Consider the following 15,303-nt stretch of genomic DNA (forward strand, 5'->3'; position numbering starts at 1 on the left):
CAGGGTGTCTCTGGCACAGCATCTGAGCATGGCTACCCACTACCTCCTCTTCCAAGAAATCTGTGTGTACAAGTGTATGCGTCTTTCTCTTCTCTCTCTCTCACCACACACGAACACACATCCTTCCATCTGTCCCATCTCAACCTGTGCTGAAGCACAACCGCTAGGCAGGCTAACTAACGAGAGCCTTCCACAACCATCTGTCGCATTCCTTGCTGCATTCTCCTCCTTTAACTCCTCTCTCCACTCCGTTCCTCCGTCTCCCACTCGCCTCCCCACGCCACCATCCCTCTTCCCATCATGCAGAGTTAAACAGCCTCTCTGTAGCCTTAAGTTTTGTTTGGCCCCAGTTGATGTGTCAAAATAGCAGTTTTGATTTTGGTCAAGAGATGAAAACCCAATATGTTCATGTGTTAATCACAACACTGCTTTGGCTACAGCACAACAGACACCCTATCATCGCAGAGGTCTAAATGCCCTCATGTACGACTTTACAGATCATCTCTGAGAGAAAAAAATGTTTGTGTGTATGTGCACCTGCATCAATAAGTAAGTGTCAGCAGGCAGTCATCACAGTGAGACAGTTTGACACACATGAGGACCAATCTTCCTCACCCAACTGACTTCAAGCTGCGCTGCTTTAATGTGATTTAAAACAGGCAGGATGCAGTTACTACAGGCCCTTCTTGAAACAAAGAAATGTTAAATTGATCTTTTTCCTTTAAATATTCTGGTTTTACATTTGTAAGCATAGTGTGATGTCTTGAAGACACATTGAAAAAGCGGATCTATAAATACAGTATATAGTGTATACTATACATTTGTCATAATGGTGTATCAATTAGATGTTGAGATTATTGCCAGAATATAATTAAGACTTTTGACAGTTAATTAAACTGCTAAAAACCGTCTGGAGTGCACTTGGAGAAGCTTCCTTGTTTTTGAGGAATTTTTTTGATCAGCATTTGGCATTATTTTAACTTTACAATTCATCTGCGAAATAACAACAAATAATCGATGGATAATCGATGGATATTCGCTGTAACGCTGTTATTATGGTGGAGTAGAGGTTCATTCTAAAGAGTAAACCAAAGAAATATCAGAGAAGAAGGGAATGGCTGTTTTCACATCTGCCTGTAAAGATGCCCATTTCATTCAGATACAGCAATACCAGCAAAATTTAAATAAGCATGGATTCTCATCCACCCTACCTCCGTCATCAGGGGGAACTAAATACTGCCAGGACCCCTCTGCTCTCGATCATTCTCAGTGCCCACTGCCCCTCTGACTGACTGCCAAGTAGGCAAGCCTGACCATGCCAACTTGCCGTGGCACATTTCATTGCATTAACCCAAACATAGGCTGTGCTGTGTTTTGAATATGAGCCGAGGAGAGGTTTGGTGAAAATTGTTTGGAAGTTGTAATACCAAACGTTGACATTAGATGTAAGAGCCTCTCTGTCACAATGCCATTTTCATCCTCGCTCCCCATAGAGTGTGCTATGATTGAGAATGAGCATAAGCAAAATGGTGGGGCTGTGCCAAGACTTGGTATTACTGAAGGGTTAGCACCTGCTGCCAGACGCATGCACAGACAAACACACACACACATAATAAAGACTCGTCAGCCCACATGATAATTTATGAATACATACGCAGTGGGATTAATTTGTGCTTTTTGCATGCTAGCCTTTAAACAGCCCCTCGCTTGTTTAGTCACACAGGCGCACAGACAATATCAGTTGGAAGTGAGTAAGGAAAAGGAAGTTTAAGAAGAAGGGAAGGCCAGACTAAGCCAAGTCATTTATTCTCGTTCTTTTTTTGTTCATTTCCCTTTTTCACTGCTCTCTCCCTCCTTCCTTCCCAGTGCACCTCCTCCTTTCTCCATGCTCCTTTCATCCCTTTGATAAATGGGCTACATTTGTGGAAATGGAGAGGATTTGGAAGTGTGTATGATTACAGGATCCAGAATAGGGCAGCCAAAGGGAGGAAGACAGCAAGGACACATGAAAGAAAAGATGAAAAGTAACCTTGTTGACCCTTGGATCTGTGGACGGAGGAAGGGCGGGACAGGCGGCAAAATAAGAGTGCGGGCACAGTGAGAGGCAGGAAGTTAATCCCCCCCAGGTGTTGTGCCAGTGTTGACAGGGGGTACCAGACCAGCCCTCTGGCACAGCGGATATCGTTCCCCCCTCCTGCTTCAGTGTGGAGTCCCTTTAAGAGGCTGTCTGAATGGAGAGGGGCGGGAGGGCTGCAGGTGGCAGCTGAAACACTAGGGACAAACTCTACACACACACACACACACACACACACACACACACACACACACACACACACACACACACACACACACACACACACACACACACACACACAAATGGGCACAATGGACACTAATCCTGAAATATTGATGCCTATGGTAGTTGCTCAACTGAAAACAGAGGCAGGGGTGTGTGGGGGTGTGTGTTTGAGGTGTTCTGACAGATTACCCACACACCCCTGCTGCTGGCCAGGAGAGTTGTTGTCAAAGGATATCCGATCCTTGCTTCTGCTCCTTCTCCCCCTTGCCACCGCCGCTGTTGTTATTATGTATGCATATTAGTCATTCACATTGGATCACTCACACTGTTGGCCCAGGTCAACACATGCACACAAATGCAGACTCACACCATTTTGCCACGCCAGTGGAGCATGGATGCCAGGCGGAGAAAGAGAGAGAGATGTATTCATTCACTTTCCATTGTGCACGGATCGAGTGTTAGTCCAGTGAATAGGCAAGGGAGCGCTTGATAATGAGGCCAGTGTTATTACAGAGCCGCTCCAGCCCCTAACGACATCAATCCACTGGGATCAAATAAAGGCTTTTAATTGCTTTGCCTCATATTAAAATCCCCGCCACTGTAGACGAGCTGCCCTTGGCATGCCTGAGCGTAAAAGCCAGCCGAAAGATTGTCTGAAAGGCCATCATATAGCATGTGCAAAGGCTCTCTGAGACCATGTCTTTGCAATTATGTTTGTGTAGCGAAAGCTTTTCATTAGCAGCGGCTGTCATTTTTAGCAGAATATTTGACAATGGTGTTGCATATTTATGATAGTAATAAGAGCACAGGGATCATATGTTCATTATGCGCTTTGTGTCTGTCTGTTTGCAGGACTGAGTCTGTAGCAGAGAAAATGCTGACCAACTGGTTTACGTTCCTCCTGTACAAGTTTCTGAAGGTAACTCTTTAATATTCGTTTACAACTCCTGGAAAAAAAATATGATCACAAGTAGTTAAGTTGTGCCTCAAAGCCTGTCATGATGTAATCAATGTCACCTCTCTGCTGGATTCCTCAGTGTCTTTACTGATATTTGATTTTGTACTCTCTAATTTGTGGATAGATGAATGATACTATACATTTAGTTGGCTACAAGAGTCATTATTTTATGGCATTTTTCACTGTTTATCCATTAAACATTCCCAAAACTCCAGCCTCATTACAGCAAAATTTGTACTGTATTTTGATTGGTAGTACAATTTTCATTACTTTAGGGGAACAATAGTGTTTGAGACATGAGCATTGTAAGTCTTACTCAGCAACACTTGAAACATAGCAGTCTGGAAAAACATAACCAAAAGCAACAACATTTTTAGATAGATATTTTGCAGACATTATTTAACCATGTTGTCAGTGAGCTGAGTGCAGAAATACCTTCAAAGTTTCCTTCCAAATGTTCTTTTCTCTCCAAACCTCTTTGCAGGAGTGTGCAGGCGAGCCTCTCTTCTCCCTCTTCTGTGCCATCAAGCAGCAGATGGAGAAAGGCCCCATTGACTCTATCACAGGAGAGGCACGCTACTCGCTCAGTGAAGACAAGCTCATCAGACAACAGATTGACTACAAGACACTGGTATGGGGTTCACCTGCCCAGGGGTCCAAGGGCTAAAAAGGGACGTTTAATATGCTTTCAGGGACAAGAGGAGAGAAAAGGGGTGGTTATGGGTGGTCGGTCATGAGATGTGCATCGGAACACAAAGTTGTCGTTGTCACGCTTGACACGCAGGGGACACAGGAGTGGCGACCTCACTTCCTGTTGAGACTGGAGCTGTCAGGGAAAAGAGCAGGGCGTTGGGATGAGTAGGAAGGACATAGACTATGCATGTGTATGTGTCTGCACCACAAGCAGAGAGGCGATGAAGCGCTCTCCGTCTGGAACCTCTTATTTATTTCCCAAATCTGTCTGTTGTCCTCCCTCCATTGTGACATGATTGTTGCTGCAGGGGGAAACTCAGACATTGTTTACTCTCTTCGTCTTTCATTCCAGTGTCAGTTCAGTTTGTTCTCTACATTCTGGGACTATTGAGTCGCATAATGTCTCAATATCGATGGTGAGCTGTTGAATTAAAAATGCCCAGGAATAATAATAACCAATAATCTGCTCTCCGCTCCATTACTGGCGATATACAAATGTAGAAACTATGCTTAAAGGTAAAAATATTTAAAAGGAAGCTTGAATTTAATGCGTCATGTAGACATACACATTTGGGATGATACGTACATGACAAGAAAATATATTTGCTCTCTCATTTATGTAATATGCTCATCTTGTTCTTCAGATATTTTTACCAACACCCAAAGGCAGTACTGTAAGATCTAATGAATATGATGATAATATTATAATTAGCTGCTTTAGTGCTCATCAGTTCAGGTAGCACATTACTGTCTCTTTTCAAGCTCTGAGGAAAGAGCAGTTTTCATAGTGAATGATCTTTCCTTTGCTACAATTATTACACCGACCCTTTGGCGAGCACAACATTTTTGCAATTTCATTGAGTACCAATCCACAGAGCAATCAAAATTATGAACACAAAACACACACGCTGAAATATGCAGTAGATATAGGACACCTTTGATCCTAAATCAACTTGGAAAAATTCTTGTCCCACATGTAGAATATAACAAAAAGTCAATGCTAGCTTGCCATGAGCCCCCCACTCACTGTGTCTGTCCTGTACATATTTCTGCTGCAGGTGGTGAACTGCATACATCCAGAGAATGAGAAGAGTCCAGAGATCCAGGTTAAGGTACTGAACTGCGACACCATCAGCCAGGTGAAGGAGAAGATACTGGATGCCATCTATAAGAACGTGCCACATTCACACCGCCTCAAAGCCTCTGACATGGACCTGGGTATGAATCTTTGCCTTGTTATTTATAAGAATTGTGAAGAAAAAAGCAGTCCTCTTAAATGGGTTAAATTTACTGGAACTTTTGTTTACCTCCCTCCATGTAGTCCACTGGCTGATGATGTATTATTCTATAGTTAAGGTTTGTAGTTGGTGAGAGGTCAGCCTCTCTCTCATTCCTGTAGTTACTGTACAGCTTGTCAAAACACTTCTATCTATGCAGTCTCTCCTATTTACGTGCCTGGGAAAAGAAAGACTGGACTTAGTCACCCATCGATTTGTAGAAAGGCTTCCCCACTCCACCCAGCCCTTCTTAAAAAGTACAAGTCTTCTTAGATATAAGGAAGTAGCTTTCTTTTCGGCCTCAGGAGATTTGACTCCCTGGCTTTGTTGGCTCAGATGTCAGAGATTGGTCTCCCCCCCTCCCCAAACTTCCCATCGATCGACTCTCTTGTCGACTTGCATCTGAGTCAGATGATTGATCAGCTAATCAATTGAGATGCTCAGTGATCTCCTCCCGACAAAACTTTTCTTTCTTTCTTTCTTTCTTTCTTTCTTTCTTTCTTTCTTTCTTTCTTTCTTTCTTTCTTTCTTTCTTTCTTTCTTTCTTTCTTTCTTTCTTTCTTTCTTTCTTTCTTTCTTTCTTTCTTTCTTTCTTTCTTTCTTTCTTTCTTTCTTCCTTCCTTCCCTCCCTCCCTTCCTTCCTTCCTTCCTAGTAATGTAATAATGGGCCCTTATTAAAAAAACAGGATGCAGCATTATACCTTCTTGGCAACGCATCTAGTGTTGAGGGGTTTTAGTACACCTTGTGTGGGTATACAATACCTGTGCACACATGAATGCAAGTGAGCATAATATTGTTAACCGTGATTGTTGGCCTGCCAATACCTACAGGCTGTCTCCTCACTATGCACGATGCTTCTTTTATGGTTTAATATTGCCAGATGGATTTTCCAAACCCCTGTTGTGTGTTCGTAATAGCGTATTTATAACCAACCCCACATCTAAGATGGGCTGAGTGCATACCTTTGGGAATCTGTCTGTGTGGTAGCTAAGTGAAAAGATTGGTTTAGCCTTTTGATGACACTCCTGGATGAAATTGTTTTATGGCCCCCTTTGGGCAGAGTGTGTTGTTGTATTATTGTTTTATGACGAACGGGAATTGGAAATTGGAGTGAGCTGGCTGGCTACTCTCTTTGTATGATTGTGGGTATAAGAGAGACAATGAGTAAAGGAAAACTCACAACATGACAATGGAGTACAATATTTTTTCAGTGCTGTATTTACAGAATGCATCCAATTTACTGCACAGATTAAGATAAAATTATCTCTTAATTATGAGAGCACATGTTTGACATATCCTTTCATACCTGTTTTTTGTTTTTTTTTTGTATTTGAAGTCATGTTTTGTAATCAGGAGGTTTTGGTTCCGTGTTTTTTAAATTGATGGGAATTCTTCTGTGGAAACAGGTCATGCATTTGATTGTGTTGTTATCTGGACACACTTTTTAACTTTCAGAGAGGTGTTCTGCGCATACAGGTTTCATGATTCCTGACACACACACACACACACACACACACACACTCATATACACAAACTGATTGCAAAAGATGATAAGGATAATGGGATTGTGGCAGACCTGTCCTGAGACAGATTGTCCAGGAGTGTTGATATCACCGGTATTGTTTTTAATTCCACTATGCTGCAATCCACGGTCAGGGCACCGGTGAAAATAGGGCCTAAGAACAAAGAAGCTCGGCCCTGTGTGTGTGTGTGTGTGTGTGTGTGTGTGTGTGTGTGTGTGTGTGTGTGTGTGTGTGTGTGTGTGTGTGTGTGTGTGTGTGTGTGTGTGTGTGTGTGTCTTTTTGTGTATGTTGCCGGTTGCAAATGAATCTCAGTTGAGTACATCCGTCACCTTCAGCCTTTCTCTTTACCAATAACTTCCATTCAGTCGCAAAAGCCCTCATCTCCTTGGCTGTTTTAGTCCATAAAGCAAGTGCACACACACAAATACACACAGACAAGGAGTCTTTTCCATGATTAGACACCACTGGATTTTGGAATATGAATGATCTCCTTTTGCTCTGGTTTTACACCAAGTTTATTCTTTTGTTTATTCCTTCCTGCCTTTCTTTTCGCTCTCCATTTGTTTACTGAGCCTTGACTGGAGACAGGCGCTCATTTGCATCTTTATAGGAAGATGTACTGTATAGACAAAAACAACAGGAGAATCTTTATTTCCTGCAGATTTTTCAGATGCTAACACAATTCGGATGGATCCTCCAAAGACAGGGCCTCATCATGCACCACAGTGATTGCCGCTTTGTTTTGCTGTTTGTGATCAGAATAGTAGATGACAGTGGCCGACGCTACTGGGGAGCACAGCGAGGAGCACAGACACAATAACGTATTCATAAAGCCCATGATGTCCGCAAAAAGAATAGAGGAATCATCTGCCTGTTTGTTTTCAAGATAGGTTTCCCTTTTTACTTATGATAATGTTGCTGGGGTATTGAGATGTTTCTATTAAAGCTTTTGTTTTGTTTTGTGCTGAGGTTGCACAGATGTGGGACGCCTGGTGTATATGTAGTGCAGATGTAATTTGGTTGCAAGGTCATGTTAATGCCCTCCTGTTGTTTAAATAAAAGACACTGTCATGTGCATTGGAAGTTGCTCATTGAAAAGTATGGGAATCAGATGATCACTAGTGTTTGGGTGTAGTTTCTGCTTTAGCTTTGCAACTGTCTTTTTATCTGCAAACTGTTGTGGTTCTGAGTGTGGTCTGCTTCCGCAGAAGTTCCCAGCAACAACATTAAGAGCAGCTAGGCAAAGGGCTTAGAGCTGTAGATGGGAGTTTTACAAGGGGAGAGCAGGGACCAATAGTGCCTTCAGAGAGCAGAACATAAAGGCCAGTGCTCCAGATGGAAAAGGAAGTGTACAAGCCCTGGGCAGGCAACCGTAATCACACCTATCGATCGCACCAGCAAAAGAGATGGAAAGGAGCGAAGCGGGAGAGATACGTTCTAAAAAGAGTAGAGTGGGGTGATTAATTTAACTTCTCTCTTTTTACTGTCTCGCATTTGAGCCATTTCTCTTTTGGTTCTACATTTATTCGCCTCTCTCTTCTACCCCTCTCCAAAGATTTTTTTTTTTTTTATCCACTCAGTTTTTTCATAATAATGTAAAATGACTGTTTTGAAGAAAGCAAAGAAAAAACTCAATAGCTCAAGTTTAAGATAGGAATAACTTGTCTAACATTGATTAGAAAGAAGTTTGTTTTTTTTTCTTTTGGTTTGGTGCTTTTTCTGATGTGCTTTATGTTTTCATCTGAGAATTACAAACTAAAGTTAGAATTGTTAGAAATGTGACTAACAGTGTTAGGTACAAGCCTTATTGTTGTGGCCTGCAGTGAAAACCAGTTCTATCAGACGTTTTCAGCTTGTTGTTACTCCCAGTTACACATCATTTCTTTTATATTTTAACTTAAAACTACTGGTTGACACCACAAAGCTAATGCACCAAATTATATGGGAAGGCAAAGGGAGTGAAAACAGAATCTCTTTGGCAGATAAAACAAACGAGAGGAAAAAGTAATTATGGTCAGTGGAGTGATGCTCCATTTTGATTTGTATTTTTTCCTGTTTGTTAATTGCAGAATGGCGTCAGGGTCGAGGACAACGTATGATCCTGCAGGATGAGGACGTCACCACAAAGATTGAAGGTGACTGGAAGAGACTGAACATGCTGGCCCACTATCAGGTACGCTAATGATTGTAGACAGAAAAATGCAGACAGCTGCAACCTGCATTAAAGTCATTACATTGCCCAAAATAAAGCCTCAATAATTTAACAGTTAAATATGTTTCCTGGAGGGTTTGTGTTTTTCTATGGTGTTGTACAGTTATAGACATGTGTATGCAAGTTAAAAAAAATAAAAAAAAAAATCTTTCAAAGTAACCGGCAGAAATATATTGATTGTAATATTTCTAAATTTTCAAATTACACATCCGACAGAGTAAGAATTTAAACAAAACACAGCTGCATAAACTTGTCATCCTCTCTTTGAAGCTTGTGTTGATAGATTGCGTCTTTATTTTAAGAACGGCATAGATCTTTTTTTTCATTGCATTTCAACAGCAAAAGTACACAAACAATGCTGAAATTCATAGCTGACATGTTAAGAATACAATGTAATACAGAGCACAAATGCCTGATATTTGAAATTGGACATTTCAAAGGTATTTTTCTTATTCATATAAGCCTCGCTCTTCTTTACCACTCATCATCCCACTATCTACAGTATGTCTAGCCGTCTCTGATGCCCTCTCAACTCGCCTCCACCTTTTCCTCTCAAGCGGACTACCTATTGGACAATTCAGCCAAGGCACTTTTAGTGGTACAAGTACTTGACAGACAAGGACACAATTCTCACACACTTCTACCACAAGGTATCTGTCAGGCAGAGGGGAATGAAACAGGGTGAGGCTAGGAGGGGACCAACAACACAGTGACACTTAGAAGTAGTCCCTCGCGTGTGTGGAGAGGGCTCGAGATAAAATCCGATCCATTGACCAAGTGCGGTCTCCTTTCTGAAATTGATTAGTGTTGGCATAGACACACAGCAGCGGACAGAGACACATCAAGTACCGTTTGCATGCACACATGTAGAGTTCATAGCACAAAGAATGGTCTGGATAACCAGTCAAATAAAGACAAATGGACAAACTACTAAGGTCACTCATTAAACATACAAATTAACTTATGCAGAGAGACACATATCGGCAGGTGTTTTTTGTGCCACATGAGTACAGACTATCCATCTAGCTGAACAGAATGAGTCGGTGAGGATAAAACAGACCTGCTTTGTCAATATGTTGTTAATAACTGGAGCAGCTAAGCAAGTAGCGACTGTCCCCTCCAAGTGCAGTTTGCGTGGTGCCTAAATTAAATGTCAGCAGCTGCGAGTGTCAACAGGCTGGGAGTGTGAGGCGTGGGCGGAATGGATTAGGGAGCTGATTCAAATCGGAGATAAGATAATGAAGATAGAAGTTAATTCATTTTTTTCCCGGCTGGGGAATAAGGGCACCTTATCCTTGACAGACAAAAAAAAAAAAAAAAAAAAAAAAAAAAAAAAAAGAAAGAAAGAAAGAAAGAAAACACTTCCACCCACTCAGAAATTGTCAAGAGGCCTAGCAAAGAGCGAGAAAGGGAGGGGACACCGCAAACACATTGAAGCTTCAGTCAAGGGCATCTGCAGCTCCATACTTTCCACTCTTGTGTTCGTGACTTTATTTCACTCAAATGCTGTGGCTTGGATTCAAAGGGTTAAGCCTTTAAATCATTGTGCAGAAGATCTTGTTACCATGATAATCAAATCCATTGATGCACTATATTGATTGATGCCACTCCTGAAAACCCAGATGTGCGACTACATTTGGTCTCAGGAAGTATTTTTTTGTCTTATCGGAAGCTAATATGACCAACCAGACATGCGGAATAGAATCATGTGCTCTCCTTTATTACACTAATCTGGTTTGATCTCTTACTAAGCAAACTACCCCACTCAGCCTTCAGTTACAGTGTGACAGTTTGCTTTGCAAACTAAATGAAAAGTTAGATTTCCTTGGTCCGGAAAGTATCACATCGTAGCTACAAGCAAAAAAAAAATTGGCATTTTCTATATCTGATCTTTCTGCTCCATAATGAGACATTTCTCCCCGCCTCCTCTCTTTCAGGAAACGGGGCTCTGTTTTCTGCCTTTATTCTCCAAATGTTATTTCCTCAAAGGCCACTCCTCCTTTTCACATTTCATTATGTCTTATTGCTTGTTTTAATTTGATTCACCATGTAAGAGCAGTGATCAGGGTGAATACTTGAGGGTGTTGGAGAGGTGTGGGGCTCGCCACAAAGGAATAATAATATCTGCCATGTGGGCCTCCTGCTTACAATGATATAAACATATTATGCATGAGGAGCAGATTGAGTGACTGGGTGAAATAATGACACAATCTTAATAATGCCCCAGCTCACAAACATATATGTGAACTCAAGCCCTCTGGACCCATACGCCCACGCTATGATAAAGATCACATCAATTAACCCTGCAGCATAGACAGATTATGGAAAATAGTGGTATAGTGTGTGTGTGTGTGGGGGGGGGGGGGGGGGGATAGGGGGTGGGGGCACGGCTGGGACAAACTCCATCCCAGTTGTGTTAATTGAATCCTGTTTGGCAGACTGGGGAAAGAGGAGTGCACGATTGACTTATTCATTCATTTACACACACACACACACACACACACACACACACACACACACACACACACACACACACACACACACTTATTTGCACATAGACCAACGCAGACATACACACACACTTCTTGATTTCTCACATCTTCATACTCTGTCAAAGACACACACACTACCCGACCCCAGAGGAAAGGTATTATTGAATAGAGACTGTGGGATGTCCCCTCTCACACAGGCCTGTACAAAGCTCTGCTAAGCTCTCCCTCCCCCTGTCAGTCATCATATGTATGTGTGGGCTGAACAAAGCACGTAAGGGTAATAAGATATTCTGTGTTTATTCACGAGACCAGAATATATGGAGGGAAATTTAGAAAATGACAGCAACACTGTGATATATGTTTTTTCTGATTGGTTGTGTTAGAAATCTGCACATATGCAAAAAAAAAAAAAAAGTCTGCAAATGGCTTTTGTTTTGATGAGTAATTTGCATAATACGTATGTGTCCGTCTGTTTTCAGGTACCTGATAATGCGGTCATGGCTCTGGTTCCCAAGCAAGTTACAGCCTATAATTCAGTAAACAACTCCACTGTGTCTCGAACTTCTGCAAGTAAATACGGTAAGAAAACCTGTTTGTGTACATCTGTACCAGAAAGCCGCTTTCCCACATCAGGCACACAAACTACATGTATGTCTCTTGTGCTCACAATATAGTTTAATACTGCCACGTCATATTCATATTAGATATTAGGACAGAATGTTAAGAAACCAGACCTGTGTGTGTCATTTAAATTAGTTGAATTGACACTGTTATGGATGTGGCTCTGGTCAACCCGGTGCCAGGTCATGTAAGTCTGACTCTAAATAATAAAAATTAAATAATAAACAATTTGAAAAAAAATGTGTAGTCAGTCCAAAGACATACAAAATATGTTTCAATATACAACATTTTTAGAGAGGGTTGGGGACAAATACACGGGTAGAAATTAACTGATTCCACAGCAGTGGATGCTTCCACTTGAGGACCCCTGCATGTCAACACTGACAGCCAGAGAAAAGACAAGACACCATTTAGAGTAGTTGAAAGGATGTCTAAAACATAAAGAGACCAAATAGACTCTTTCTTCTGTTGTTCTGGCCTCTCGAGACTCCAAAGTGTGTCCTCTCATCCTTCCATGTGCCAGTGTGTTTTTTTCCGCCTGTCCGTCTGCTCCATGTCTCCTTGAACCTGCAAAAACCATCAAGTTAGCTTCCTGATCAAAGGGCTAGCCTCACTGGTCACAAACACTTCAGACACTTCAAATGTGGTGCCACATTATTAGCATTGCCTCATCTCCATATGGTCTCACCTCACCTCTCGGGCACCAAATTAGACCAGATAGGACAAGGTGAGTGTTGCAAGCAGAAAAAGGGAAGGAGAGGATGCCAGGAATATCTCCCTCCGCTATGTTTTAGACTTCAAATGCAAGTGTGATGCACTTCACAACTGGTGTGGTGCTTGAGAGTGACTTTGAACTCTCCTTGAGTACAATGGCCAAATAACAAAGAAAGAGACAAGACTGAATTTAATGTAGCTGCCGAGGAGGCGGGAGGAAGGGTGGAGCTGGAAGAGAAAGTTGTGGGAAAAAGTTCAAAGATTCACATAAACACTGCGTTACATGTTGAGTCAGGGAATGAAAGGAGACACCCTTGTGTTTGATCTTTGATGTAATGTTTCCATCGAAAACCACAAGGACATAAAAAAAAAAAAAAAAGAATCAGAAAAATAACAGCGTATGTGTGTGAAGCTGGATCAGAATAGACCAGAAATCTCTCTCCTGTGTCTCCCTGACTGACTCACCCTCAGCTTTCTAACTTCCTGAATAAGTAATTAACACAAAGTGACTGTACTTTTCTGCCTTTATACAGGGGCCGAGCTAACACGTAACCCCAAAAGCGTCACAGTTGGTGCCACACTTGTCATGTGAATCCTTCAAAAATGACAGTAATACCAAACTGACAGCTCGCTCCACAGAGGATAGTTGGTTTGAAGGTCGTTTAACAAATCTACAGTTAAATAATGCTCACTGAAGAGCCCAACAGGACACACAATATTTTTCAGTTGATCCTACTGTGATCAAATTTGAGCAGTCGATACACACACACACGCACACGCACACGCACACACACACACACACACACACACACACACACACACACACACAAACACACACACACACACACACACACAAACAAACAATGTATCTTGTGTCTCCAGCTGTCTCTTTTTCCCCCCCAAACTCTCTCCTCCATTCACACCTCCCGCTTTTCTCTCTGGACAGATTGATTTCTGTCACGGTGAAAATCGCTCCTTCTTTTTCACCCACTCCTCGCTCAAAACCGCACCCACTGATCAATTTTTTTCACACTGTGTAAACATTCATTGAGCCATGTGTTTGGAAATGTCATCGCCACTCCAACCATTGGGTGGGCCATACATATTTCATCTCTTCTGACACCTGTTCGATTTTGTGTCAGCTAGCAATACCGTGTCTTGTAGCTCGGAGAAGAAGCCATGAAAAATTAACCATGCAGACTTTCTAAAAGTTTCATATCCAATCTCCCAGATTGTAAATTGGAAGCCTCAAGCCAAAAACCTCTATTTTGCAGGTTATGCCTTTTCTTGCCTCTTTGGTTGTATCTTTATTGTTCATTTGTTTGCTCTCAGTCTGCTCTGATGCTGTTTTGAATGTACCATGTTTCTTTTCAGTATCTTCTCTTTCATGCTCAAAACAAAATTCTGTATATTATTTACTTTTCAGATTTTTTTAGGAGCACACAACTATTAATAAAATAAAGTCACATTATAAATCATCCTATTAAGTTACAAACCATTTGGAGGCTAACTGATGCTAAAACAAACACTGTGGCTCCTTAAAGTTTGGTTTAAGTAAGTTATATCAGGCCTAAATGCATTAAAGCATGTTGTTCTTTACAGAGAACATGATAAAGTACACTGGAAGCCCTGACAGCCTGCGTTCCCGTACTCCTATGATCACTCCTGACTTGGAGAGCGGGGTGAAGGTCTGGCATTTGGTCAAGAACCATGAGCACGGAGACCAGAAGGAGGGCGACCGCGGCAGCAAGATGGTTTCTGAGATCTACCTGACACGACTTCTGGCTACCAAGGTGAGTCATCTCAGTCAAAGAGAACATGTTTTGTTTGGTGATATTTATGATTTGATTGACAGCAAGTCCTCTTAGCTGGTCATGATGCAGCCAATTCCTTATTCTAAATTGACTATATTTTTGCATCTATACAATTTTGCAGGACATACAATCTAACAGCAAAAATAAGTGTCTCGTTCCAACAGTTGTATCTTTAACTACTAGCTAAAGGTTAAAAGGTCAATGTAACCTTCTCTCTGTGTTATGATGACTCAGAAAACCCTCACTTTATTTAGATATTCATGTTTACATTGCATGAGTCATCTCAGTGGAGAAGATTATTCAAATGTATTCTTCTATCCCCTCAGGTGAGGAAGATAAAATAGATATTCATTTTTGTTTTCTTTTTTCATTACTGTTGCATTGAGGCAGCATATAAAAAAAAAAAATAAAAAAAAAAATAAGGACCCATGTAGCGAGTTCAGGTTTTTTTGTAATAAAAAAAAAAAAAGATCCGGCAGAAATAGAAATGGCTATAAAATGAGACTCTTTGACTGTGCCTCGCGACAATGGACCCCTAAGAAGGAAAAAAAAAAAAGTTAATTTAGTTTGGAGGGAAATGTGACTTTGATCCACCAGCTGAATGCAAATGAACAATCCACTCCTAAAGCACCTTGTCCCTCTTTTTTTCATCATGACATCCATTCTATCAGACGCAACGCAGGCAGGCACACAGGCAAG

General features: G+C 41.5%; 1 protein-coding gene across 1 annotated transcript in view; it reads left to right on the forward strand.

Annotated features, from left to right (window-relative positions):
• Positions 1-15,303, forward strand: part of plxna4 (plexin A4) — a 231,034-nt gene that overhangs the window by 200,241 nt on the left and 15,490 nt on the right. Inside the window, exons 23-28 of the mRNA XM_069164965.1 lie at positions 3,152-3,218; positions 3,742-3,888; positions 5,009-5,168; positions 8,821-8,924; positions 11,935-12,034; positions 14,393-14,583. Of these exons, the coding sequence (XP_069021066.1) occupies positions 3,152-3,218; positions 3,742-3,888; positions 5,009-5,168; positions 8,821-8,924; positions 11,935-12,034; positions 14,393-14,583 (769 nt within the window). The remainder of the gene's footprint in view (positions 1-3,151; positions 3,219-3,741; positions 3,889-5,008; positions 5,169-8,820; positions 8,925-11,934; positions 12,035-14,392; positions 14,584-15,303) is intronic.

Source organism: Embiotoca jacksoni, unplaced genomic scaffold, assembly GCF_022577435.1.
Source record: "Embiotoca jacksoni isolate LCO1_2020_lvr unplaced genomic scaffold, fEmbJac1.0.p SCAF_32, whole genome shotgun sequence".
Taxonomy (NCBI): domain Eukaryota; kingdom Metazoa; phylum Chordata; class Actinopteri; family Embiotocidae; genus Embiotoca; species Embiotoca jacksoni.